Below are 26635 nucleotides of genomic sequence, written 5' to 3' on the forward strand. Positions count from 1 at the left end.
TGGAGCAGGGGTACTGTGTAAATAAGGTACTAGTTAGAGTGGGTGGTGGAAACTGAAGTTGAATGATAATAGGAGATGCACAGTACGGGTTCTTCATCTGATGCAACTTTGGATTTTGTTAGAGCAATTCTAGATCTCCCTGTGGTAACTGAAGCCAGCTTTCCCCAAGACTCACCAGACTGCTTATCTTAGATGCCAGAACAGAGCTACCTCTACTGTATAGCCTGTCTGCCTGCTATGGATTCCTTTGTGGTTTTTTGGTTTTGTTTTGTTTCCTTGTTTTGATTTTTGCCTGGGTTTGGTTGGGTTTTTTTTTTGTGGGGGGTGGGGTGTTGTTTTGTTTTGTTTTTTGTTTGTTTGTTTGTTTTAAACTCAGTGTGTTTTGGTATGTAATGAGGATTGCTCAGAAGGGAGTTGCTATGGATCCATTAATCATTAGAACAACTCTCATGAGAAGAGTGTTGGGGCTGCATTAAATCTGTCTTGAGAACCTGTAGGGAAGAGGCTATGCTTGGTCTCTGTGCTTGTAACTGGTGTATCATCTTTGAATCTTTAACTTCTCAGTTAGACTTTGGCCAAAGGCCAGAAATTAGGCCATAGGGCTTTGTTAGGCAAGAATTGGTAAGTGATGCAGTTTGCTTTTGGATTAGTGGATGTGTGGCCTTTTCTTTTATGAGGCATTTTTTGTATGTGTTTCAACTGGTAAATGAGTTCTTGTCTGGCCTGTTAGAAGGCAGCAGTCTCAGGCATAGGTCAAGTGCTACTGCCACAGGGTATGAGGAATGCATTTCTTTGCTTTATCCTGTGACCCAAGATCTTGTTAAATGTTTCTATTTTCCCTATTACAGAGATCTAGCATTCTTGCCTCTAGAAAGAAAAAAATAGCTAAATCAACTCTATAGCACTTTTAATGCAGACTTAATGCAAGTGCAAATAAATGCAAGAAGCTGTAGTGGCTTCAGGCTACTTACAGCAAATAGAATTATCTTAACATAATGAATATTTGTCTTTTGTTGCTGTTTACCCAAAATGATATTAAGAGTAAAAGGATGAAACAAAAATGCCTGTTCTCTTTATTGATAGTATTACATTGTTTGCAAGTATTTAATCTTCTTTATTGACATCAATATTTTGGTTTTTTAAGTAGAAAGCCATTTAATGTGGAAGCAAGTGCATTGATAAGTGAGACAAAAGCATTGCTAACTAGATTGCAAGGATTATCTATTAATAGTCGTGCTACTTTAGTTTGTTTTGGTGGTCCAAGTTAGTAGAACACAAGCTACGTGGAAGGGTATTAATGCACAAAATTGAAAATAGTTTACTATGATTATTTACTATTATCTTTAGATAACAGATGTATAAGAGACATTACTCCTATTTATTTAAAGGCTGGGTTTCTGTGCATTGGTTTTCATGTTAATTGGAAAGGAGATCCAGTGACAGTGAGTGAGAAGTTGGTTGTCCTGCTAGTAAAATCTAAGAACTAATCTGTTCCTGCTGCAAGGTTTTTTCTCCTAGTGGTGTTTGTAAATCAGCGTTTGAAGAACTGTTCTCTGGTAGTCTTGAATGTCTTCATGAAAGTCATAGATTACTTTGACTGACAAAACTGTATTCCTAATAGACATGGCGGGGGTGGTCTTGCTGTACAAGTACAGAAGTGGCTTCAGAGGTGCAATTAGCTCCTATGTTTTGTCATATCATATGTTGGCAATGTTGCACAAAGCATGTTTACATTAGGATCCTGTGTCTCCTATGTTTGAATACTGGAAGACGCCTCTTTTTCTAGCCACTAGCATGGGAATATGAGTGACTGTTATCCTCTTTCATGTTTTCTATAACGATAAAATTTATGGTTTGTGCTTTAATTTTGACTGTGATTGCTTGATAAGTAATAGTTTCCGGAAAGAAAAGCACTTTGTAAACATCAAGGGCATTGGCTAAAGGTAGTACCAAGCTAATCTAGGAAGAAATGTAGCTTTATTGAAAACTTGTTCTCTCTTTGCATGCTAAGTGTCTTAGAAAATGCGTTTTTTAAAGATGATAGCTGCACTTGAGTGTGTGTAGATGGGACAGCGTTTAGAGCTGTCCCATAAGAAGCCTCTAAACATGCATGCTTATGTAGTGAGTAGTAAGCAGGCAGCACAAATTTGGTGGTAGGTGTACATCATTCTTATCCTTAGACCTTGCCTAGTTTTATGGTGCACATGTATAAATAGTAATGAAAAATCATACTTCAGCAAGATGCTTTTCTTTCAGACAAGTTGTGGGGGCTTCAGGCCACAATACTCTCTCTGTTGTGGGATTTGGTGTACTTCTTTGCTATTAGCCTTGAGATTAAGGCTTGAAGTCATTCTTGAAATGAATGAATGTTTTAGTACCTTGCTGGATTTCTTACAAGAGAAGTCAACAACTTGGAAGACTAAGTTATTCAAACTACAAAACTTCTCCAAGCTGCAGTAAATTATTTTTTCTTTAAATTTGAAAGTTATTGGTTGCTGTAAGACTGATCTGAAACAAAAGACTGCTAGTGGATGGGACAAATACCTTTACTACTAGTCAAAGGATGCCTCACAAAACAGAAGGTACCATAACCTGGCTGTTTTTTCAGGCTCTCATTTTACTCTGGAAAAAACACTTGGAATTTCCTTTATTCCCTTCGCCTTTTGAAAAGGAAGTATTTGAAGTAATTTTTTTCAGAGAGGGGAATATAGGAAGGTATCCTTTAGAGGATTAATAGATTGTGATGAAGCTCAGATTTACTGATTTTAATATATATTTAAATAAACAGAATAGGTATGTAAAAAGCTGAGTCCTCTGTAGATCTTATGGCAGGATGGACTTTGGTGCACAATAATGAAATCAAAATTGTTATACTTTTTGCCATTAAAATTCCATCAATGTGAATTAGCTGACTCATCACTAATCTCATCAAGATTAAGAGACCTTAATCTTACTCAAACAACATTACAGCCCAGAGTAAGAGGCTGGAAATTGCTTTTTTTTTTTCTTGTTTGTACTGCATGTGTTTGTATACATGTGTTTACTATTTCCTGATATACGGTATGCTATCAACAGCTTGGAGATGATCTGATAAAAACTGAAAATTCTCTTACTAAATTATTTGAGGTTACATTCTCAAATATTAAATTATTCGAGGTCTCCCTAGCTGCTGAGCTGCTCTGAGAATTAATTCCCTTCCCAGTCTGTGGTAGGGAACCTGAATCTTTGATTATACAAGCTGGGGAAATATATTTAAAAGAGAACCTACAGCTACTGTTTCATTATTAACAAATACCTGTTAGAAGAACAGTTTTCATGACCCTGCAGGCAGTTCTATGCACATCTGTCAATGTTTGCCATCATGAAAGAATAAAACTGGTGCTCAATTCAAGTTTTACTTCAGGACTCTGAACAGATGCTTTATATAAATCTTAAAAGCATGAATACTGGAGGAGGGCAAAGAGCAGGTTTCTGAACTTAAACAACATCCAGCTATGAACAATAAACGGAAATTGGTTATGCCTTAACTCTTGGCTGGAAAATACTCTTAAATGCAAGTGATAGTAGCAGTTACTACCCTGCTTGCTACTTGCATTTGTAAAGTTGATTTCCTTACTAGGAAAACAGAGCTTGAACTAGTGGGGTTTGATACAACAGTACAATTATCTTAAATCATTTGAATACACTGTGTGAGAAACTGATGCTATTTTTTAATATTCAGCCATTCTGTTCTCAAAACAGCAGCCTCAGACAGAAGGGAGTAGATCTGTTTGGAGTTGACATGCTAAAGCTTTTTAACATCTTAGAATGAAATACCAGTTAAACTAATACTGGGTGGGATGATGAGGTGTAATGAGTGGAGAACTTGTCAGTTTATCCCAACAAAAATCCCATGAATTTTGGTGATACCAAATCCATTTTGAAATTATTCAAATGTGGGCTTTCTAACTTAATGTTTAAACAAAATGTCCTATTTCTGCTGTAAGGTACTAAGAATCCAAATAGTTATATAACAAATATAATTTATGTCTAAATATAACTGTTAAGAAGTACATTCCAGACTTGAGAAATCATTAGCTGCTACAAAACTTGAGTAGTTGCTAATTAGTGTGGTTTGTGGCCAGTACTCATGGAGTCACTAGAGTAGGAACAAATGCACTTAAGCCAGTTGTGGTGTTAGGTTTCTGGCTTTTAGTCCTTCTTATTGGCTTGCCAGAAACCTGTCCAACGTATTGACTGGCTTTCCATACTGAAGTACAAAGAATGAAGAGATATTTGCTTTATTGCAAGTTATTAATTGGGTGAAATTTGTTTTTTTAACAACTTGCAGGATTCTGAGCTCTGCTTGTGGCTGTGGGCATTGTGCTGGTTTCCAGTGCTGTGCTGCATTTCTCTTTGCCTGTCCCACTGACTGTGCTTAGGGAAGGTGCCTTGCTGGCCACCACCTGGTAGATACACAGTCAAGTAGTCACTTTGTGCGGAATGAAGGTGCTACAGCTGTTCAATACATAGTGAAGTGATCATGTATTTGATAGTGGGCAGAGGAGCGGCTGGAAATCTGAATTCTAAGTGTTGAGCAGCTTAAACTTCTCTACAGAGTAGTCTTCTTTGAGGAGCACAAATCTCTTACTCCCTGGAGAAGGAAAAGCTCTCTACCATTTTTTAGTAAGGAAGTTAAAGTAGAACTGTATGCAGAGGAAAAGCAGATACAATACTATCTACTCATGGATTCATCTGTGTAGGGAATAGATAATGTTCTCAAACATTGTTCTCAGATGTTTTCCTCATGCATTATGCAACATGCTTCCCTAATGAAAGCAGGATAAGAGCACCTAAAATTTTGAGCTACCTTCCTCTCCTGAGGAAAAAGCACTTACTTGTAGCTAGCAGTGTCTTCCATGGTTTCCTGTCATTATGTTGCTCATAATTATTTGATATCCCCTATGTGATTATCTCTTGCCAGCCTTACTGGTGCCAGTTGTCAGGTCATGTCTGATTTTCTGCTCCATGCAGCTTCATGTTCATGAAAGAGATGGGCTTGATATACCTCTCATATGTGGAGTCTGGCTTTGCACAGGCATGAACAGAACTAAACCCCCAAGCTGATGGTGTAATGCTAGTGTGCTGGTAGCTTCAGAAAGACTGAACTGGCCAAGGTGCAGTTGGTACTTGACAGCCAGTGGTGGTTCCTGTCTTCTTTCCTTGCTAATGTGGTCTGGCTTTCTCAGAGTACACACCTGTCCTAGCATAACTCTACTCCCTTGCTAAAAATAGCAGATACACCACTCAAGTAGCCCTGTGGCCACAGGGAACTATTCTACAGATCTAATACTTTGCTGGCATGGTTGCTTCTGATACAGTCCAAAAAGCCAAATCCTTACCTCCTCCTATGACTGTCTTCTGAGGTTTTAAGTTTTCTATTCCCTATCCAAAAAGCAAGCAAATACTTTGGAGTGGGGCAGTGGGAAGAAAGGGAGACAGACTGCCAGGGAGGAAGGACCCTGGAAAACGGTTCTTAGTGCTTGATAGTGATATATGTGGCCCACAAATAAGATTACTAGTCATGGTTATCCAAGGTGCATCTGACATAAGTACATGTGACTCTAATGAGAGACACATACTCATGGGGTTACTACAGGTGAAAAGCAAATGAAAACTACTATTTCCTTTCTTAAAGGAGAGGGTTTTTTATTAGCTGAAGTGATAGCTGAAATAGTTTTTAACCTTTTCATTTGACAGCCAAAACACTTTGCTATTAATGTTGCTCACAGGCAAGGGAAAGTAAATTAAAAATAATCCTTAGAGACCCATTCATCTCTGCAGGTATAATGACCTGTAACCTCACAGATACCATCTCTGGTAGGAAGAGAACTTGAGTTCTACCGTATCTTTGTATTAGGATTTCACTTGAGAAATTGTACTTTGAAACCTAGTGGGGAGGGTATGTGTGTCAAAAGTTGAGGAACTGGGCAGGTCATTGTTTCAAGTGCTGAAATACAATGCTGAATTTCCCTTTTTTTTTTTTTAAATTTTTTTAAAATTTTTTTTTATTATTGAAACATATTAAAATGTTTCAGTGAAAGCCACAGCTGTCTCTTTGTTCATGGGTATACACAGACACCTACTGCACACTTGCCTTCTGTGAATCCAATGCAGAGCAATTTGAAAGTGCAAACATATATTTCACAGATTACCATGGGGATCACTTTAATCAGCTTTGAGACCTGCTAATGCTGTAGAGATCTTTGAAGGACTACTGCTGTTTTCATCTCCATGCAGCCAGTGCAAGAAGGAATGAACATCATGTCTCTGTGCCATCGCTGGAAGAGATGCGTCTCTCTAGGTAACTGTACAATGGGCAGCTGCTTTTGTTGTTCATTACGCTGAACTGGGGGTGGACAGAATTAAGAACAACAGCGTTGGGAACACTTTAGAGCAGAAGGTCACTATGTATTCAGCAAATCTTTCTAATCTAGTGTTGGCTACAAGCCAGTGTTACAGGCCTCTGGGCTTTCAGCAGAAGACAACAGATAGCTTTAAATAATAAGCATATAAATGGAAAAACATTTATTTTTCTTGTTTAAATTGGTCTCTTAGAAATCAAGTTCAGCTGTGCTTGCAGCTGATATGCTTAAAGCTATTGGTAAATTGTTGCAGAGCAGATGCATTACAGAAAGGAAAAAAGCACTTGGGTGTCAGAATGCTAATAGAATTATGATGTGCCAAGGATATTTTTAGCTTCAACCAATATTAATACAGGGAAACAGGCCTCAAAGGTGGGAGGAGAGAAGGCTGTAACTGCTTTCTTCTGAGGATTAGCTGTGACTGTCAGTTGTGCTAAGGAGATTTCTGATGGCTGTTTTTGAAATATTTCACTAATCACATAACAGATACATGTACCTGATAGTTATGTATATGGCCCAAAATGGGATTACTAGTCATGGTTATCCAAGGTGTGTCTGCCAAAAGGACTAAAATTTCAGGATCTTCCTTGAGCAGTGGGATTACTGACAGGAGAGATGCTTATTTTCGTTTGAAGTGTAAGAGTCCAATTTAGCTGTAGCTTCTGCCACCTTATGTTCACTTTTTAAAAACTATTTTAACAATCAAATCTAATGCATTGAAGGAACTGCAATTAATGAGAAGGGAGTAGAATTGCTGTTTTACATTGTTAAATGCAATGGTTTCAGTGTTCTTAATTTTTTTCCTTTGTATAGAAAGATTTTTTTTTTTGAGCTGAAAATTCAAAATAAACTTAAAGACACAGTTGCTTTTATTTCAGAGGCTGAAAGTGTGTGCAGAATGAACACGATGTGTTTTTACGTGTTTGCCAATTCATCTGCATTTGCCCTGTTGCCTTGTCCATAAAAATGCTTCTAAGTTTTGTTAAATGAGTAGTGCTAAATCCAGTACCCTCCACACTGTTTCAAATGCTGAAGACTTGTTCAGTGTTTTCTAATGTGTGCATGTGTTTTGAACTCAATTAACAGCTGGTAGGCCATGCTAATCCAGGAATTAAAAAAAAAAAAAAAACTAACTAAAAAAAAATAATTTGTGAAAAAAGCAGTGACATGACATTACCTACAGGTGAGCAGAAACGTTGTTCTCCAGAGCTTAAAACCATGTAACCCCAAACATAGAACACAGAAGCAGTGCCTGGTATATTGACTTTTTGCTGAACCAATGCTTCCATTGCCTCCTTCAAAGCTGCCTTAGTGCTGCTGTTTGTGGGGCTTGTTCAAGACATATGCTGTTTGTCGGAAAAAAAATTGATGACGCATTTCTTTTAGCATGCTTTGGTGTTGTTATAGTATTTGCTAAGTTGTTGGAAACCTGGAGCATATGGAACTCATAGGTAGCTTTCAATCTGAGTTTGAGAACTCTGAACAGCTTTGAGAAAACCTATTGCACATGAAGTGTTGGGATTTAAACTTGGGGTTTTCAGTGGCAGCTTGGGAGGTTCCTTGAGCTTACTGGAGCTGCAGTACTTCTTGCCTATTTAAAATTCTGTTGAATTTTGATGTTGAACAGTAGCTGCTGAAGCTGAGTATTCAACTTTGTGTCAGGCTATTAGATCTAACTCATATGCTGCCTGAAATTTTTTTTTTCAGGCCTCAGATATATCATTGGTTCTTATAAATCAGACACATGTTGTGGATACCAAAAAAAACCTGCTTGAAGTCCAAGTTATGGTGACAAACTCCTAGCAAATAAACAAGTGAGTTTGGAGAACAGAAGGAAAGAGCAGAATAGGAGTGAACCTTCTAGCAACACCATTTTTGTTCAATGCAGTATGGGAACTTAAAACTAACAACAAGCCACTTGTTTTAACTGGTGTCAATTATTAGTGCCCCTAATGTTTTTGTAAACTTAGTCTGGAAGCTGGAGCACGGGAAGAAGGAATTATCTTTATCACTTACTAGTGATACAGGTTCAACCTCAGAATTTAGCTGACAGTTGTGGCTATGAAGCTTGAGGCAGAATAAGAATAGATCATGTGCAGTGTTATTAGCTCAGCATTATCAGCAGAAGCTGCTTGTTTTTGACATTAAGTGAGAAGGTACAGAATTACTTGGGAGATGGAGAAGAGCTATTTTAGGCCAAGTGCTGTTCCTCTTGTGGTCTCACCAAGGCTGCATGTGAGGATCGTTAGAGGGAATAGAAACATCAGACCTTTATTTTGTCATTCCAAGATGCAAAAGAAATGGACGAAGGAGACCTTAACACATACCACAGGCAGCCCTAGGCACCTTTGTTTTCCCCTACCTGAGTATTCTGCCAACTCATTTTTGCTTTGAACAGTGTGACTGTCTGCTGTTCATACAGAGGGAAGTGAATTTTATTGGATGGACCTGCTTCTTATCCCTTGCCTCACTAAGAGTTCTGTTCTGTCTCTTGAAATACGCAATATTTTGTATGACAGTGCCTCTGAATCTTCTCTATATACAGTTTCTGCTAAACTGTAAACCCCTGAGGCTGCTGCTGCTTAGTTCTCTGAAGTGTCTCTAGCATTCTGCTAGAAATCTTCGTTTGTGACAACATTTAGCTGCTTCATTCAGATGAACTTGGGCGTATGGATCAACATCCAGGCTCCAGCTGTCTCTGGCATGCAATTCCATTTTCAATTGGAGGCTGCTCCTCAAAACAAGCAGTGTTTTGTGCCTTGAATTTCTTAGAGTTAAGAACATTCTAGTTAGTAATTTAAGATTATTCAGAAAGACCATTTTCAGTGTTGTCAAACTTAGTTTAAATCTGAGATCAACAGAGCATGCACAAAGCATGTACTATTCCTTTTTAGGCTTAACATTAACAGGGCCAAGCAAATGTTCTCCTGATTTCTTTAGTCTCAACAGTTGCTTTTGTATCAGCTAAGGCTACAAGAAGTTTGTCATAAATGTGTGCAGTTCTAGTTAAGCGAGAGCTACTGATGCTGTGGGTCTGTTAACACAATTGATCAATCAGCTATGACCTACTGATCCACCTATACTGTGAGTATCTCTGTATCTATTATAACACTGCAGTTCTTCTGTAGTTACATGATACCTGTGAATTGGTCTTCCTTGGACTGACAAGTACATCCAAGCTTTTCTTTTGGCTTAGCTGAGTTCTGTGATCCCTGAAGTGCACTGTTAGGTGTTTGCACTGTAGGATATTTAACTCTTGTATGTTCCTGAAGACTGGATTAATGCTTCTCTTAAGGACTGACACTTGTAAGCTGCAATGTAACAATCCAGGTTTCAAAGTAAGCAAGCCCAAATTAGAAGCCACTCACTTGTCTTGTGTTGTTGACTGACTAAATGAAATTGTCCCCCAAATTGGTCTCAGAGTAGGCTGACAAGTGATCTCTTTCTAACGTGACAGCTTCTTTTACAGAGAGAAGTTTGATAGAAACTCTTTTGGCATGGCAGCTTCTCTTAGTAGTTACTTACTCTTACAGGTAACTACTCTTGAGTTTTAAGAAACTTGTGAAATCCATGAGCATTATCACATTTTCTAACTTTTCTGCCCATCGATACCCTTCTTAGTCTTGTTAATTTTGATAATATACACACATTGCATAGCTATAAAGAGAAAAAGAGCTAAGTTACAGACCTGTGTCTATTTAATTTTCTCTGCAATTTCTGTGTTAACTTGATGGATGACAACTTCCTCCTTGCATCTTGGAATCCAGAAAATAAGGTTTGTTTGCCCAGTTGTCTCCTGTTGTGCTTCTGAAGATTCATTTACTCTAATATCCTTATGGGGCTACTGTCTTCAACTGAGACATCTTCATCCGACTCTTGCTTTGTTTATTGGTCTATATCTTGCACAGAAAATAATTCTGTAAAAATAAACTTACAAAACTGATTTCCTTCTGTGCATTTGTAAAAGATCTGCTATAAAGGCATGGATGACTTTCCATGTTCTGATTTTACAGAGAAATGAGAGATGTCTTGCAACTGTGGTATTAACTTCCAGGCTGTTGCTATTATGAACCCTGATTATTTGCATGTTGGTGATCTAAAGACATCTTACTTTGCAGGACTTATCTATGATGAAGGAAGCATGTTTAAAAGTACTTTTGATAATAGAAGAGCTAGAAAATAAAAGCTCCACTGCGAATTCTTCCAGAACTTCCTTTCTTCAGACATGAGTATGTTAGAATGTTTGCCTACAATTTTACACTATGGAACACTGTAGAAGTTTTCTAAATTCTTAGAAATTAAAGCCATAGCATTGTCAGGTTTTTTCACATGAACTGGTTGTAACTTAAGGTTTAGATATTCCAGTCCTAGTGGGAACAAAGCTTTCCCAGAGGACGTGGTGGCCAAGTTCATGCTCTGCATCTTCTGTTGAGAGTATGCTATGCTCTATCTCTTTGAACTCCTACCTTATCCACTTTTAGATTAACTTTGAAGTGCATTTCTGTTGAACAGTGAAGGCAGATAATGAAATAGTGTAAGAAAGAATGGTTTCAGGTAAAACCAGCTCACTCAGCCAAGCTTCAAAGTCACTCTTCATATATTAACCTGTTGACAATTCTCAACTGCAGAACTCATTTGGTGTCCTCTTCGATATTCAGTTTGTGACAGGAATCCTGTGAAAAAAGTGTTATCCCAAGAAAGTAATGGTGTTACCAAAGCTAGGTGGCTTGTTAAGAACTAACTTTGTTTTCAGTGCAGAGAAAACTTGTCTGCCACTTCCCTAAATATGGCTCTTACCTTCTCAGGTGTTCACTTTGCAAACTCTTTCTTTGAGGCTTAACCTGTAACAAAAATGCCATATGCTCGGTAAATGACAGAGTTTGGAGGCTTGTGGTGAGGCTCTCTCACTCTGAGGAAAGCAGTCTTTTTGTCTCTTTATTCAAAACTTACTACAGTTGGAGGCATACAGAGGACTCTACTTTGCAATTCTGAGCTTATACAATCACAAGTCTGAGTTCTCACAGTGAGAAAGGACTGGTGGAGACTGACACCAACTCTGCTCTAGTGGGGGCAGCTTCTTTAGCTCAGTGTCCTTTCTTGTACTAGATCCTACTCCTGCAAGAGTGTGTGGAATCAGTATGATGATTCCTGGGTATAAACGCTCTTAATCTTGCTTTAGGTTCTAAATGACACAAAGAAACCTGTTTGGTGAACTTCTCATGTACAAACCTGCTGTCTGTCATAGCTTGTGGTTCTGCTGTCGTGGTGAGGGGCTTAATTGCTCTATTATCGCTCTTTCTTAAAAATGGAACCTGTGTTAGAGCAATTAAGCACATCACCAAGCTAGAAGTAGTAACTAGCTGGCTAATCTTCTTAAGAGAAAAGTGATAATTTCAGCATGAGTTCTCTTGTGACTTCTGACAGTTGGCAAGCATCCCAAGGAACTCATCTTTAAAAACACTACAGAATTCACAACACTTTACTTATTAATCGTACAGAAGGTATGATTATTACTGAGCAGACATTGAGGAGACAGATACACATGGAAACTGTCATCTTTGCAGGCCTGGTAAGAGTATTAAGCCATAATTCATTGCTTTTCAAGTGATAATAAATGCCATGTGAATTTGTCAGGGCATCAAGTCTGATTTCTCTTATGATGAGAGAAAGCTATAAAATCTCCTTATTTTTGTCAAGCTTTAATCCTATCTTTTTTTAGAAAATAAATTTGTTAAGTAGTGTGAACTAAGAGCCTTGAAGAAATGAATGGGCTTTATAAAAGGGAGTTTATAACTCAGGTCTCACTCACTGAACTTTTAAAGCGCAGTGTGACACAGTATTACCTGCACTAAGTGTCTTATGCCTCAGAATTGAAGCAAGGTATATTGGACAATGCCGAAACTTTGCAAGCATCTAAGTAGTTGAGTTATCATCCCTGAAGATGTTTAAAAAACATGTAAAAGTGGTGCTTCAGGATATGGTTTAGTGGTGGACTTGTCAGTGCTGGGTTTATGGTTGGACTTGATCCTAAAGGTCTTTTCCAACCTAAACAATTCTATGATACAGACTTAAGATTGATGTAGTTAAGCATCCAAAATTTGATGTAGCTAAGCATGTGAAATGAAGAGGCTGTAAGGGACAATGGTCTACTATTAATATTACTACTAATTAAAGCATGAATAGTTTTATACAAGATAAGTTGCATAGCAGAGTTGCAAATCCATGAGTAAATAACAGAAAATATGCAAGTCTTGTGGGAGAGACACCTTTCCAGAGTGGAAAGTTGGTGTGCCCTAAAATGAAGTCAATGAGTCTAATTCGTGTGGATTAGGGAAGTAAAACTACTATGAATAAAAACTGCTGAGACTTCAGTTTTAAGTTCTACCACTGTAGAAGGTGGTCAAGTCTGCTTTATTTATCCATAGCTTTTCTGAAACAAGGAACAGAGGTGAAGTTGCTTTTGCATGGCTGAAGTGATTGTCTGCATGTGGTCAGGTGTCCTTGAAGGGGATGCTTTCTGAAGATGGTGTAACCCCTGGGACTGCTGCCCACCAGAACCCCCCAGAAGCTCAGAGCTCCTTAACTTTTTTAAGTGAAGGGAAAGGAAAGCATCTACAGCCAGTAGTAAAGGTCGCTGTCTGCAGGCTTTTTGGTGTGATCTGCTTAGTAACAGGGAAGGGAGGTGAAAGGCATTCCTGATGGGCAGGATTACTGGATAATCTTCCAAAATGAGCATTATTCCACTTAGAGTTGAAGCAGCTGACTTGAGCCACTTTGAGAAACAAAAACCTTTTTGCAGCTGTTTCTATGCACTCACACGTCTGCTTTGAAAATATTTCAGTGCATTCAAAGAGTAAGGCAAATTTTCCTTGCAGTACCTGTCTTGGAGAACGTAGCCAACAGCATAGTGTGTTAAGTAAACCTAAATAACTCTGAACTTTATCAGCTGTATTGACTCAGTTAATCCTTAAAGTTGTGGGACAGCTTCATAATACTTTGTGGAGAGGAGAACTAGTCATCAGGATAACTTCAAGCATCAGAGGGATATATGAAAAACAAAACAAATAAGGTCTTTGGAAAAAACCAGCAATTTTTACAGCATGTTTTTCTAGAATAATTGTGCTTCTGTTTTGGAGCCTGACTAGGAAAACAGATGAAAGCTTCCTTGCACTTAATGCTCTTAAGAGTGTTGTTTGATCTCCTTTGCAGTTACGCAACATGGAATCAATGGGAAAGGACAACAAGTATCCAGTAGTGCTCTTAGTTCTGGTTTTTTTGAAGGGGAGAATACTCAGCAAGGTTGAACTGTTGTGGCAAGCTTCTTTAGGCTGAATAACCTAATATAGTATCATAATGGCATTGCCTTGCATAGTGTATAGTCTTCATATTTCGCTTTCTGAATTTGTCCTTTTTCACAATATAAAAATGATCTGGTTGGCATATTTTTACTCTCTGAATTAGTTTCAACTGAAATGAGTTATCAATTAATTAGCCTCGTACTTACAAGTCAGCTTAATGTCTCCAAAGTATGAATTCACAGTGTGCAACGCTTGCCTTTGGCAAGTTGAAAGCACATCAGTGTGTTAATTACATTACCTTTATTGGCCGGCTACTAGCATCACAAAGTTTGTGTGCTTGACTGTATCCTACTATGAATGGGTAACGTTGCCCTCCAGTGGCTGACAGCTAGAGGAGATATAGAGCATGTTTGCACTAGCAATAAAGAATCAATCACTGAGAAAGTCTGGGATGAGTAAGGTGTTAGCTTAGAACTATATTGTGTTTAAATGGGACAAGTTTTCACACAGTGCTAGTACTTAAGTGCTCAATATATTAAGGCTGCGTAGGATGGAGGGTTTTCTCTCAAGCTTTAGTTAAGGAGGACGTAATTTCAGGGGGCTCTCCTTTTCATTGCAAGAGTCCTTTTTAGCCACTATCTGATCAGATCAGCTTCTTTTGCAGTATGATTTTGAATTTATACAGAAATCAGAAACAGATTTGGCTTTACAGCAGTTGCTTCTAAATGTTAACCTTTGAATGAACTTTTCAAATAACCCTAACATAACACCTTTAATAGATTATTACAAAACAAGTAGTCTTACTCTTCTCTAGAGCCACCTCTGCTAACTTGTAAATCTGTGGCTTATTGAATAAACTGATATTCTTATCTAATATATTTACAGCTCAAGTAAGTCAAACTATCTCCGTGGCTTAGAATGGAAGGGGAAAGCAATAAACCTGTCTCCACAACGTTGCTAATGTTTTGAGGCTTGACAGAGGAAATAGCTGGCTCCTTTCCCTCATGTTTTCCCATTCCTTTAATGCAAAGCTAAACAATGCTTATAGAACTCAATTCACTCCAGAGCAGCTGGAGGTGAAAATAAGCTGAAGAAGCCTCAAGTCGAAGCTTTGGAACTGTAAGTGTAAAGCAAGACAGTCTTTTTCTCATTTCAGTCTAAAACTGAGTCTTGTCTTTGAGTACGGACTCCCAAGCCAGCCCCGGCCGTGGCCACCCCGTACGGTGCGGGCGGAAGGCCGCTCGGTCCCGCCGCGGGGGCCTGGGCGAGGTCTGGCGGGGATGATGCGCCGCTCTCTGAGCGCGGTTCCGGGCTCGGCCGCCCGGGATGCGCTGCCCGCGGGCAGGCAGCGCCAAGGAGCGGAACGGACCGTGAGCCCCGCGGCGGTGCGGTGGGTGCTGTCTGGCCCCCACCCCCGCTTCCCTTCGCCGGAGCCTACAAGGTTGGAAGGCGGGGGATACCAGCCGCGGGAGTGCCGCCCGCCGACTCCCGGCGGGAGAGGGGCTGGCACTGGCCCAGGCGGGCGCGGGGGCGGTGCTGCCGGGGCGGGGCGCGGCCCATCCCCGCGGGGCGGGGGGCGCGGGCCCCGGGCTGTCCCCGCCGCCAGCTCCCTGCGATAGCCGCGCTGCCCCCTCCCTGCCCGGCCATTATTTACCAGCCGCCGCCGTGGTAAACACCGGGCAGGGCGCGCTCGCCGCCGCTCACCGCCCACCCGCGGCCCTTCCCCGCGGCGCCGTGCGGCCCCACCGGCCGCGGCCCCCGCCTCGAGAGCTGCCGGCCCGGCCCCGGTAGGTGCGGCTCCTCGCTGACCGCCTCCTCTCCGCGCTCTCCCTGCAGGACCGGTCTGTTCAACATCGGGCTATAAGAAGGCGGATGATGAGATGTCCGGAGCCACGTCCGCGGCGGATCTGGACGAGGCACCAGCCCGCACCATTTACTTGAACCAGCCCCAGCAGAGCAAGTTCCGCGACAACTGGGTCAGGTACGAAGCGGTCCTCGCTTCTCCCTTTCCAGGCGGCAACCCGCACACCCCGCAGCCGTGGGCAGGGAGGGCTCTGGTCCCTCTCCCTCTCCTCCCGACCCTGCCCACACCAGGTTTCAGCACAGTAAAATGTGTCTCCGCCGAAGCAGGCGGGTTTGTTTGGTACGGGGGGCACCAGGGTCTTGCCACCGCACGAGGGAATCCAGCGGCAGCAAGAGAGTGAGGTGCTGGAGTTAACGGTAGTGAGAGCAGAGGGCTGATGGAGCTGCATGGGTAAGATGCATGAAAAGATCTGCACTTAAGGAAAGCCACTGAATTTCGGAATAACAGGAACTGCTCAAGTATTCCTGTATGCAAGGGCTAACCCGTGGAAATTTGGTGGGAGTTTTGGATAGAATCCACTGTCTAAACTCCATAAAGTATTCTCTTAAAAAGTTGCATTCAAGCTTAAAAAAAATAGTATAGAATAGCAAGAAAGAAAAGAAATATGTCTAACAGGATGAGAATGTAGTTTCTGTAGTCAATCTGGCCTCCCCATGCATAAGAGGCTGTGGTCCACTTGTGTTCTTTAATTGAAGACCAGAGGTAATTTTCTTTGGTGTTTGGAGTCTTTCATTGTAGGGGTGTGTGTTTAAGACTTATAGTGGCATGGTTAATGCCACGTTACTGCAGTTTGGAAACACAAATAACATGCACTGAAACATGGAGTATGAAGATGTGTAGCATCAGCAAGTTGTGGTGGCTGTGCTCGCCACACTTGCCTGGGGTTAGCTGGGTTAGCTAGATGAACAGATGGCTCCTGCCATGAATAAGAAGGAGTGTTATTTATCATCTGTTTGTTAGTGCAGATGTTTGGGTTATTGTTCATAGGACAGTTTACACAATGAGTGCCTTTATGAAAAGAGAAATTTTATATCCTGCTGAAGTGATGATTTCCATTAACTATTCTATTGTGTGCATTATCAGGGATAATTCTAAGAATATTCTCTGGATGCTTGTGTTCTGGCCAGCACAGCAACTTATTTATACTTAGTTTTCTCATCAACTTTGACTTGCTGTATAGTCTTCTGGGAAAGCCTATGGTTTAGGAGCAGTTAAAATGACAGATTTTCTCACTGTCTTCCTTATCCTACATAGGTAGCAATACTGGATGTTGAACGTTTTCTTTCACTGCTTTATTTTCACTTCACTAATTCAGAAATTACTTTGACCATTTCTTGTGGATAGACTACTTGTGCTTTTCCTGACTTAGAGAGGGGAAAAGCAGGGAATAGAGGGTTGACAGAATCTGTAGTTTAGGTTTTCCAGAACGGATTCTGTTCTGATCTGGCTAAATCTTGTGGAAAAGTAGCACGTGACTCTGCTACCAAGAACTTCTTCCTGACAGTGCTATTACCAGAGATCAGTTGTGCCTTACTTGCTCTCTGGAAGCCATCCCCTGATAGATGTGCAAGGTTCTCAATACCTTTTTGCGTCTTTGCTTCATGACAGGCATTTTGAGTCATGAGGACTATTTGTGTGTGAGGGACAGGGCAAAATACAGGTACTGTAATGGCAAAGTAGACATGTCTTCATTACCTGATTAGGAATCTTAGCTCCTTAGAGTCACTTGGAAATCAAGTTAATTTTATAATAATTTGCTGCTGCTTAGTAGGAAAGCTTTGATCTCTGACTTCTGAAAGGGTGACAGGCATTGCCTGTGCTCCTTCCATCCTCTGGATTAGCTTTCTTCCCTCAGCCCGGTGGGACTGAAGGCAAAGGTGACTTGAGCTGGTAATATCTGAGTAAGGGGGCCTTGTGTGGAATATGAATGGTTGTTTATTTACTCACCTAAGTATACTGGAGTTGCTCTTGAGGAGCTGCAGTTCTGTATTGCCTTCAGACTTTCTTACTTACTGTGTTCAGCTTCAGAAACTCGTTCAGCACTGGATTTCTCTGGACTGTTGGATTTGCAGATGTATCGTCTCCATAGAAAGCATTAGTGTACCACAGAGCAAGGTGCTGTGTAAGCAGGTAAACACCTCTGTGTGAAGGCTTGTGGTAAATTAAAGTGAAGAAGAGGATAAAACAGCTTGTTCTAAATCATGTGAGTTGTGACTGTCATATTTTTGGTAGTCATCTTGTATTCTCTGAATAACAGTGGGAATTTGTGAGCTTTCACAGAAAGTTTTCCAAATTAAGGGTAGTGTGAAATAGCTTGCTCAAAACAAAGCAAAATACAGCAAGCAATGGAGGTGCAGATTGTGAAGTAAGGTAGGTTAGTGATATGGCTTTTTGTGTAAGATGTTTAGAATATCTTGAGCTTCTGAACTTTTGGGTAGAGACGCACTGCTAAAAGTGAATTCCAGTGTTTGTGGGAGTAAAAAGACAAAGTGATAAATACCAATATTTTTTAATTTTGGACAAGAAATATGGATAATTCCCTAATACCACTTCTAAATAGTATATGGTGATATTGCAGAAGTTAAGTGGATGGCAAGATGGCATTAACACTTCCAGAAGTCTTGAAGTATGAGGATGTAGAAGGAAGAAGCCTTTTCTCTTACCCAGGTTTTCTGGCATAAATGAGATTATGAGGAGTTGTAGAGAAATGACTAATTCTTTTTGTGTTCTTGGAACTTTGTCACGATCTACTTCAAAACGTAGTGCTGTGTGTTGTAGGCTGGATTTAGCTTGGCCGCTGACATGCACATGTATATGGCTGTCAATGTTCTTTATTATACTGCAGCAGCACTTCTCCCTTCTGTAGGAACACCTTTTCTGCCTGCATCAGAAGCTTTCAACCCTGCTGTGTTTCGTTTGAAAAACTCTGTATATGTGTTACTCTTTGGACCTTTTAATAAAAAGTAACTTATGTTCTGTTTACAGCTGAAGCATTTTAGAAGCTTTGAAATATGTAAAAAATTGAACAAATGTAATGGCTCTGTCCAGTGCAGCTGTGCTTGTGGTATTAAGTATGTTTGTTTTTATGGAAGCTAACTAGTACTTACTTTAACATGTTCAATTTACATAACTTACTTGTGTCTGTTTAATCACAGCATTTCTGTACTTTAAGTTCAGTAAGAAATGAAACATTTATGTTGGGAAAATTCCCAGACATTCTGTACACAGCTCTGTGCCACTTACTGTGACACTTGTGTTCTGGAGCAATCCCTATGCTTACTGAAGCCCTACATCCTGGGAAGTGGCTGGACGTTGCCTGCTGATGGAAAGTAGGGAGTAAGTTTTTCGTTGTGCTTTGTTTCTTGCAATGACCTCTGCCTTTGCTTTATTAAACTGCCTTTATCTTGACACGAGTTTTTTCCATCTTTTTTCTCCACTTGGCCTGCGGAGGAGAGGAGTGATAGAATAGATCAGGGAGCACCAAGTGTCAAGCCAAGGTCAACCCACCACAAGTTCAGAAACAAGCTTTCCTATTGCTTTGTAAAACCAGAGGAGTACAGGTGGGGTGTGATGATAGGGGCTTGAATGCTGTGTCAATACTTCTGAGATCCCCGAAGTAATGGCATGAATACTTTTCCAAATGTATATTTGGTGAAGATTGGATATTTTACTTAAAGCGAGAATGTTCTATAAATTTTGCTTTCATGTAAATACAGTTCCTGGATGTTGTGTAGTAATACAAGAATCTACTCTGACATCAGTGGCTTGTGCTGAGTGTATAACAGTACTGAAACGTTCTTCTAGTGCATGCAGTAAAAGTCTGGTTAAGTGATTTGAGCCCCTCACTTGTTGCGTATGTTAATACTGATGCAAAAGAAGTTGGACTTCTGGTTTATTGATCCAGGAAGAACAAGTGTGCTGAGATAACTTTAAGAACACTGGAAATTTTGTCTGCATTTTCTAAGTACTTGGAGTTGCTCTTGTAAATGTTGCTCTAGGTGATATTCTTCTGCTCCAGGCCTGGTAGTGCATCCTGGTGCAAATCTGATTTGCATCTGAATCAGGACTCCAGCCTCAGTTTGTGACTTGAGTGAGAGGTTGGGGCCGGGCAACAGTCAGGAAGGGCAAAAATTGACTTGTTTTTAGTGGATCTTGAATCTAAAAGTCTTGTTTGAAAGCTTCTTATCTAAACAAAATTTGGTGGCTTGATCTGTTTGGGAGGTCTCAAAAATTGCATTCTGAAAATTCTCAGTTCAGAAATTTTCTTCCATACAGGCAAAAGTTAAATTTTGTTAAAACAGGTAATAATCAAAAAGCCTTTGGTGTTTACTTTTAAATTTTATGGGATCTTAAGACTCAAGTGAACAGGTGAGAAAAAATTTTTTGTCTCATAAGGCAGAAGCACTTCCACTGGGGAATTTAGCACTGAAGACTGTAGTAAGACTTCTAGTAGCATCACAAGTCCTGTATAAAAGTCTTCTGTTTATGTGTAATCCCAGACTGTCCCATGCATGTCTGCAGGAAGCTTGCTTGTGACAAAACTGTAGACACAATCTATATTCTTCCTTTATTTCGTGTGTTGCATTAAATGAAGAAAAGTACATTGCTTTATTGACTTCTGAATAGGTACTTTAGAAGCCACTTGTGATTCAGAGGCATTAATGCTTTTTGAATATGTGGGGAGGTTCTCACTGTGCTTAATGAGTCCCTGCTGCTGAAATACGAGTTGCTGGTATCACTAGCCAATTAGTATTGACCCTTGTAACCCGAGTAGCATTCACTATGATCCGTGGCTGAAAATGTGGATGCTAGTCCACATTTGTCTGCACTACCTGAATTTATTTGCACTTAGTGTGCACTTAGTATTTGTGTAGTGTGTTCATCTTGCACTAAAATGTACCTGTACTCTTTAGGTAAAACTGCCCCCACTTCTATTTATTCTTGGTAGAGTTCAGGTCCTGGCTGTTTTTGTTACTGTGTTTGTATTACATTTGGAAATCTCTTCTGTTGTCATGTGAACAGACTGCTTACCTGACTGCAGAACAGCATTTTGAAATTCTTCAAAGAAGGGATGTATTATTGTATTCTGAATGGTACAAGTCTAGTCATGTGTTAAAATAATCCTCTAACTCTTTTCAATTCTAGGTAGATACTGTTCTTAACTGAAAAAAAAAAATTATGTTACGTACTCTTGTAAATAAGCAAAAACTTGTTTCCAGCAGTGCAGCTGTTGCTGATACTGCAATGTGTCCCAATGAAAAAGTCTGGACTACAGCTACAGAATGATTCTTTTAACCATTAAAACTCATTAAAAGTAATTGGTATTGTATGCCTGTTGTGTTTCTGAATTGTATCGATATATTTGAAGTTGCTGCATTTTTGGTCTTAGTGGGCTACGTCTACGGCCTGAACCCCTTGACAGTTAAATTGTTGAATTTTGAAATGTCTGAATGAAAAAAACCTCAGATGTGGGAGTTCTAGTGCCCTTCCACCTGCTGCATGCTGAGCTCTCTGGTCTCTTGAAATTGTTTTGGATTTTTTTGGCATGATAAAGTTCATAAATCAGCAGTAGCAACACAGCAGGGGATTTAAACTGGCTACCCTTCTTCCTCTTCTTAGATAAAGTAACCATTTAAGTGACTTTCAGACTCTGGAGCCAAAACTTAAATGGAGTCTGACTTCATACAAACAAAACTGTTTTCCCACGTATTTGTTGACTAAATACTGGCCCGTATTCAGTAGTGAGTTTTTTCTCCTGTGACTCTGCTTTTTTTACATATTCCTCCACTGTTGGTGATCTCCATCCAGTGAAACAGGTGAACAAGAAGAAACTAAATGTTTTTGGTGATTGTCTGTGAGGTTTGAATAAGGGTGGAGTCAAAGCAGGTGTGTTTCAGGACTTAGAGGTGGCAAGTATAATAAATCACACTTAGTGGAGTCTGTGCTACGGACTTCACTGACTGCTAGTGGTCTGCAGAGAAAGGTAGGAAAGCAAGACATTCTCTTAAGTGGACCTAAATAGAGCTTAAGGACTATAATAACTGCATTCCACTTAGTTTCTCTGGATTGTGAAGATAATCAGATTTCTCTCAGGACTGACTAAATAATATTAATCTCTTCTACCAGCCCTCTGCTTGTCACTAAAATAAAAACTGCTTAAGTTGTGGTGTTAAAAAATGGCTTTAAAACCTGAAGTTAGCACTAGCTTTTAGTCAGCTAGCTACCTTATGTGACTTGTTTGATATTTTTTTCAGTCACCTTCACACATCGATGCTGTGTGTTTCAGTGAAGGCTATCTTCTGTTTGCATAGTAACTAAATGTGATACTGAACTGACTTTATTAGACAGCAGTATTTTGAGGTTAACTGTTCTGGTCAGCTCCATTTTTGTTGAGTTCTATTTGCTAGCAGGGCTACTGAAAAGCAAGGTTGTATTTCTGTAGTGATGACCTGACAAGTATGATAAAATAGTATCATGCCTTCAGAGCTTTTGGTACTGTTTCTAAACAGTCTTCCTTTAATATATTTGTTACTGAAAAATAGCCAGGAATCTGGTCCCATTCTTGTAGGGATTTCATGACTATAGAATAAATGGAAAGGCCTTTTCTATTTGCATGCCTTAGGAAAAGCCTCCAGGGTACAGGATTTGGAAGCAAAAGTGCTACTGCTTCTATTAAATGTGACCACGCAGTCATGGTTTCTGGGTTAAACTGAGTGGAAGCAGTTATGGTAGTGCCTGCTCTATATTAAAACTGCCATGAGCATTACTGTAGGAGGCTTTTCGAGTGCAAGTAGTACTTACTTGGGTTACATCAATTACATTGGTTATTGCAGTCACAGTGCTGTGCTTTGCGTTGTTACCTAGAAAGGTGTTGATAACACACCAGTATTTTGGCTACTGCTGAGCAGTACTGGCATAGCCACCAGCATCATCTCTCAACATTCCTTCCTTCCCCTATCGAGGGCAAGATCCTGGGAGGGGACACAAGTAGGCCAGCTGACCCAAACTAATCAAAGGGATATTCCATACCGTATGATGTCAGCTCAGGTATAAAAGCTAAGGAAAGGAGGAGGAAGGGGGGGCATTCATTGCTTACAGTGTCTGCCTCCCGAGAAGCTGCTGTCCGTGCTGAAGCCCTGCTTCTCAGGAAGTGGTCAGACATTGCTGCTGATGGGAAAAATAGAATAAACCTTGTGATTTTCCTCTTTGCTTGTGCACATGCAAACTTTCACTTTTGCTTTAGTAAACTGCCTTACCTTAACCCATGAGTGTTTTCCATCTTATTCTCTCTTCTCTGTCCGGCTGAAAAGGGGAGTGATAGAGCGGCTTAGTGGGCATCTGGTGTCCAGCCAACATCAACCCATCACAACAATACATGAACTTATATAGAAAAGATGTCTTAGCAATTATGGAGAAACTGTAGGGAAGTGCAGGGAAAGATGGAAACAAAACAGACACTTGGTCTATGGACAGTGGTCATTCCAGAGCTGGATGACAGATACTCTAACGTTTACTCTAAAGAACTCTTGGTTCTTTGTCTTGCTCTGTCAAGCTTTAAGCAATATGTCATGTAGTATTCAAGGAGTTGCACTTTCTACTGTGCTAGAGCAAGTTTTACTCCTTTCAATTACTCTATTCTGACCCGAGCTCAGAGTCTGTCTGAAATTTTCTGGAGTACTGAAGCACTGCATACCCTTTTCTTAGCTGATAGAAGTGTACAGGCTATAAACAGAGCAGTGAAACCTCTACTGGCTGGCGTCTTCCTCTGTAAGAACTGTAGGCTTGAGGATTCATCTGACAAAACCCTTCAATTGAATTGGGGGCTGCATTGGTTCAGGCAGAAATTGCTGCCTGTTAAAAAAACTGACACTGTTTTTTTAGGACCTTATTTCCAGTCAACCAATAATCATTTCATAGGCATATCATAATTGCTTCTTATAAGCCTTCATGATATTTTCTTTGGGAAATTTGTCAACAGTTGATTTTTATGTCTCTTTAGCAAATTTCATTATGAAAATACACCACCTTCTGGTTGGGCAAGGAGGTAGATGACCTTTCATTGTCAGGCACATGTAAAGAGCTTTGATCGTAGCACTTGGATTTAGAGCAACCTCCTCAGTATTCTGCATGGCACCATTGTTTGTTGTTGAGATGTTCCTATGAATGGGCTTTCTCTGTACTCAGTGTAGTAACTGAATGTTGTTTTTTCTGTTAATATCACTTGAAATGTGTAAAGCTCGCTGCTATGCCTCCTGCAGCAATGGTGACTGCCTGGAGGTAGCTTGTGTCATACTGCTTCTGAGACCTGTAGCAGAACCTCAGATGCTGATGTCAGACTTTCTATTAAGTGTCATGTGCCTGGCAGGACCTTAGCATGCACACACCATTGCACTGAAGAAAGTATTTGAGCTCTTAAGTCAAGCAGATCATCTTGGGTTTTCTGGGTGTTGGGTTGTTTTTTTTCTTCCTCCTCTGTTACAGGGCATCCGATCTTTTGTAGGTGTTAATGGAAACAAAGCCTGTTTGGTGAGAGAAGAGTTCAAGTCTGTAACATGTACTTTAGTTACCCAGCCCCTTTGCTGTGGTTCAGATGTCTGTGCCAGGCTTTCTTAGTAAGTGTTTCTGCAAATTGTATTAAAATCACCAACACCAAGCAGTAATCATTCTTAAGCTCTGGAGAGTATTTCAGGTGTGTGAACTGTGGGATGAGTAGCTATGGGTGAATACTACCTAGGAAAAGTTTGCTGTACTTATCACCCCTGGAAATGGGACCACATGTGTCTCAAGGAGGTTCTGTTTTCTTAATCATGATTATCCTGAAGGTGAAGTTCATCTCAAGAGTTGTCATTCTAGAGGAAGGGTTGGAAGTGCTTTAGATGGCTGACTGTAAAAATGCAGAGCTGTATTCAGCTGCCCATTGCCAGCACACATATGTGTCTCAAGGACATAACTGCTCTGCTTCGATTACTGACAAGCTTTTCCTCTTCAGGGATGATTCAGTAAAGTAAAACTTGACTTTAGAAAATGTTTTTGAGACACAGGGAAAATGGCAACAGCAGAAGTGATTGTGCAAAAATTGCATATGAAAAAATGGAGGAAGTATGTTGGAAAACTACTACTGAGTTCTCAGTGCACTTTTTACTGCTTTTCATTTGAGTGTTATTAAAATAACTAAGTAATACTTAAGTAATGTGGTAGTAGGTTTAAGTATGTGAATGACACCAACTTTTTCAAAATTATATAGTGATTACTTTGAGAAAAATCTCTGTGCTGGCCTAAAAAGAGTGGGGCCAGACTCTGTCAGCTGTACTCACGTGTATCCAAACTCATTTGTTTAACAGGATTTGGCACTGTTTCTCCCGACTTTCCCAGTGGTATAGCTTGAAGCTTGACTTACACAAATTAGGTTGCAGGTATAGAGGAGATGTCTCTTCTAATGTTTGCACACCTGTTTAAATGTTAAATTTGTTTGGTTAAGCAAGGTTTGCATAGTTAACAGCTGTTGCTTCAGGAAACACCAGTTTGTTGTTTGGTTTCCTCCATTGCTCCCTCACCCCTCCCTGCCACAACTGTTCTGTGAACTGCAGATCTCGTATTCTTGGATTTGGGTACCAGCCACTTTGAAGACAAGATGGCTCTGATTGGGGCTAGCCTGTGCAGATATTTATCTTTAGTGACCAAAACTCTGATATGAGTGAGCTGATTGATTTTTTTTTTATTATTATTATTTTTTTTTTTTTAGCTGTTCACCTGTAGATTTTAATTTTCCTGAGCTTTGATTATTCTGAAGTCATCTACAGTGCATCTGTCTGTTGGGAGGGAGCACAAAGCTTTTTTATATTATTTTTAAGAATTGTATTTTTCCTTTAAATACTGTTCTTCAGAGCCAAATCAATTGAATGCTCCTGCCCAGCTTAGACTATTAGGTAGCTTTTGGTAGGAAGTTTTCTTTTTGAATAACATGTACCTGCTTTTTATACATACACATGGTTACTGTATGGTAACAGTGGAATGTACCCATCTGTAATTACAGTTGTATATATTTTCTGTAGTCATCTGTTGTGTTACTTAAGCAACAGAAAACATAGAGTGACTTAGGATGTACAAAACTTTAAAAAGAGCCTTATTGTGTTGGCATTAACACAACTGTTAGAGGAAGAATTGTGTTTGGACAAGCTAACTGTGAGGCTGGTAAGTGGTAGAATGTTCTTAATAAATGTTGCAGCTTGGTTGCAGTCAGAAAAATTTTTCCTTTAGTTTAGTCACAGCAATCTGATATCCAGAGGAATACTCTTCTGATATAATATCTGCCAATGCTTGATTTTTTTTCATTAGTACTGCTTGGGCCGTTCACTTTTAGGTCTAAACTGTTAACTTGATTAACTCATATTTTTAAGTCAAAAGGTAATTCTGAGATGTGTTTAATTATGTCCTGTATTAAAGGAAGGTTATTACACATGAGACAAAAAATACTTACAGTTGGAAGAAATTAACAAGTACTTTAAGGAAGTAATGTCATTTATATAACTGGACTATGTTACATGCTTTAAGCCTGGATGCATGATTTCACTCAGTTGGCTTAGTTAATAGGATCTATGTTGAAGTCCAGCCACCTGAAATTTCTGTAAAATATCACACTGGGTATTTGATTATACGTATAATACATGATTCTGCTGAGTGGTTGTAGCAATACGAGGTCTGTAGGCTGTAGTGATAGAAATGCTGTCATGTTTCCTTTTATGAGACATCCAGTTAAAGTAATATCTGATTTCCATGAAGTATAATAGGGATTTGTAGGTGCTTGAAGAAAAAACTAAGTGATAGATGCATCTTAACTGTTTGCTTTTTAGTTGATCTTGATTTTTTTTTTTCACTTGCCCCACCAATTCTGCTTGTATCTCATTACTGCTTGATTTTGGAAGATGCAACAGTGTCTCATTAGGAGCTGGGGATGGGAAAGATAAGAGGAGAAGGAAAATGGTTAAAAAAAATAAGTTGTCTCGGAGAATGTAGTTCTCTAACCTCGTACATACAAAGGTGAGAGAACCCCACTGACCTTAGCTGCTTGT

General features: G+C 39.9%; 1 protein-coding gene across 6 annotated transcripts in view; it reads left to right on the forward strand.

Moving 5' to 3' along the window:
* ATP8A2 (ATPase phospholipid transporting 8A2) overlaps positions 1-26635 on the forward strand; it is a 318328-nt gene that overhangs the window by 15973 nt on the left and 275720 nt on the right. For 2 of the 6 annotated variants that reach the window (XM_027652079.1, XM_027652098.1), the window contains exon 2: positions 15539-15683. In XM_027652079.1, the coding sequence (XP_027507880.1) occupies positions 15539-15683 (145 nt within the window). Of the gene's footprint in view, positions 1-6189; positions 6344-14802; positions 14822-15074; positions 15093-15255; positions 15371-15538; positions 15684-26635 lie in introns of those variants that run through there. The other 4 variants (XM_027652089.1, XM_027652117.1, XM_027652128.1 and 1 more) reach the window with 4 other exon arrangements.

The sequence above is a fragment of the Corapipo altera genome, unplaced genomic scaffold (genome assembly GCF_003945725.1).
Source record: "Corapipo altera isolate COAL_440 unplaced genomic scaffold, ASM394572v1 0, whole genome shotgun sequence".
Taxonomy (NCBI): Eukaryota; Metazoa; Chordata; class Aves; order Passeriformes; family Pipridae; genus Corapipo; species Corapipo altera.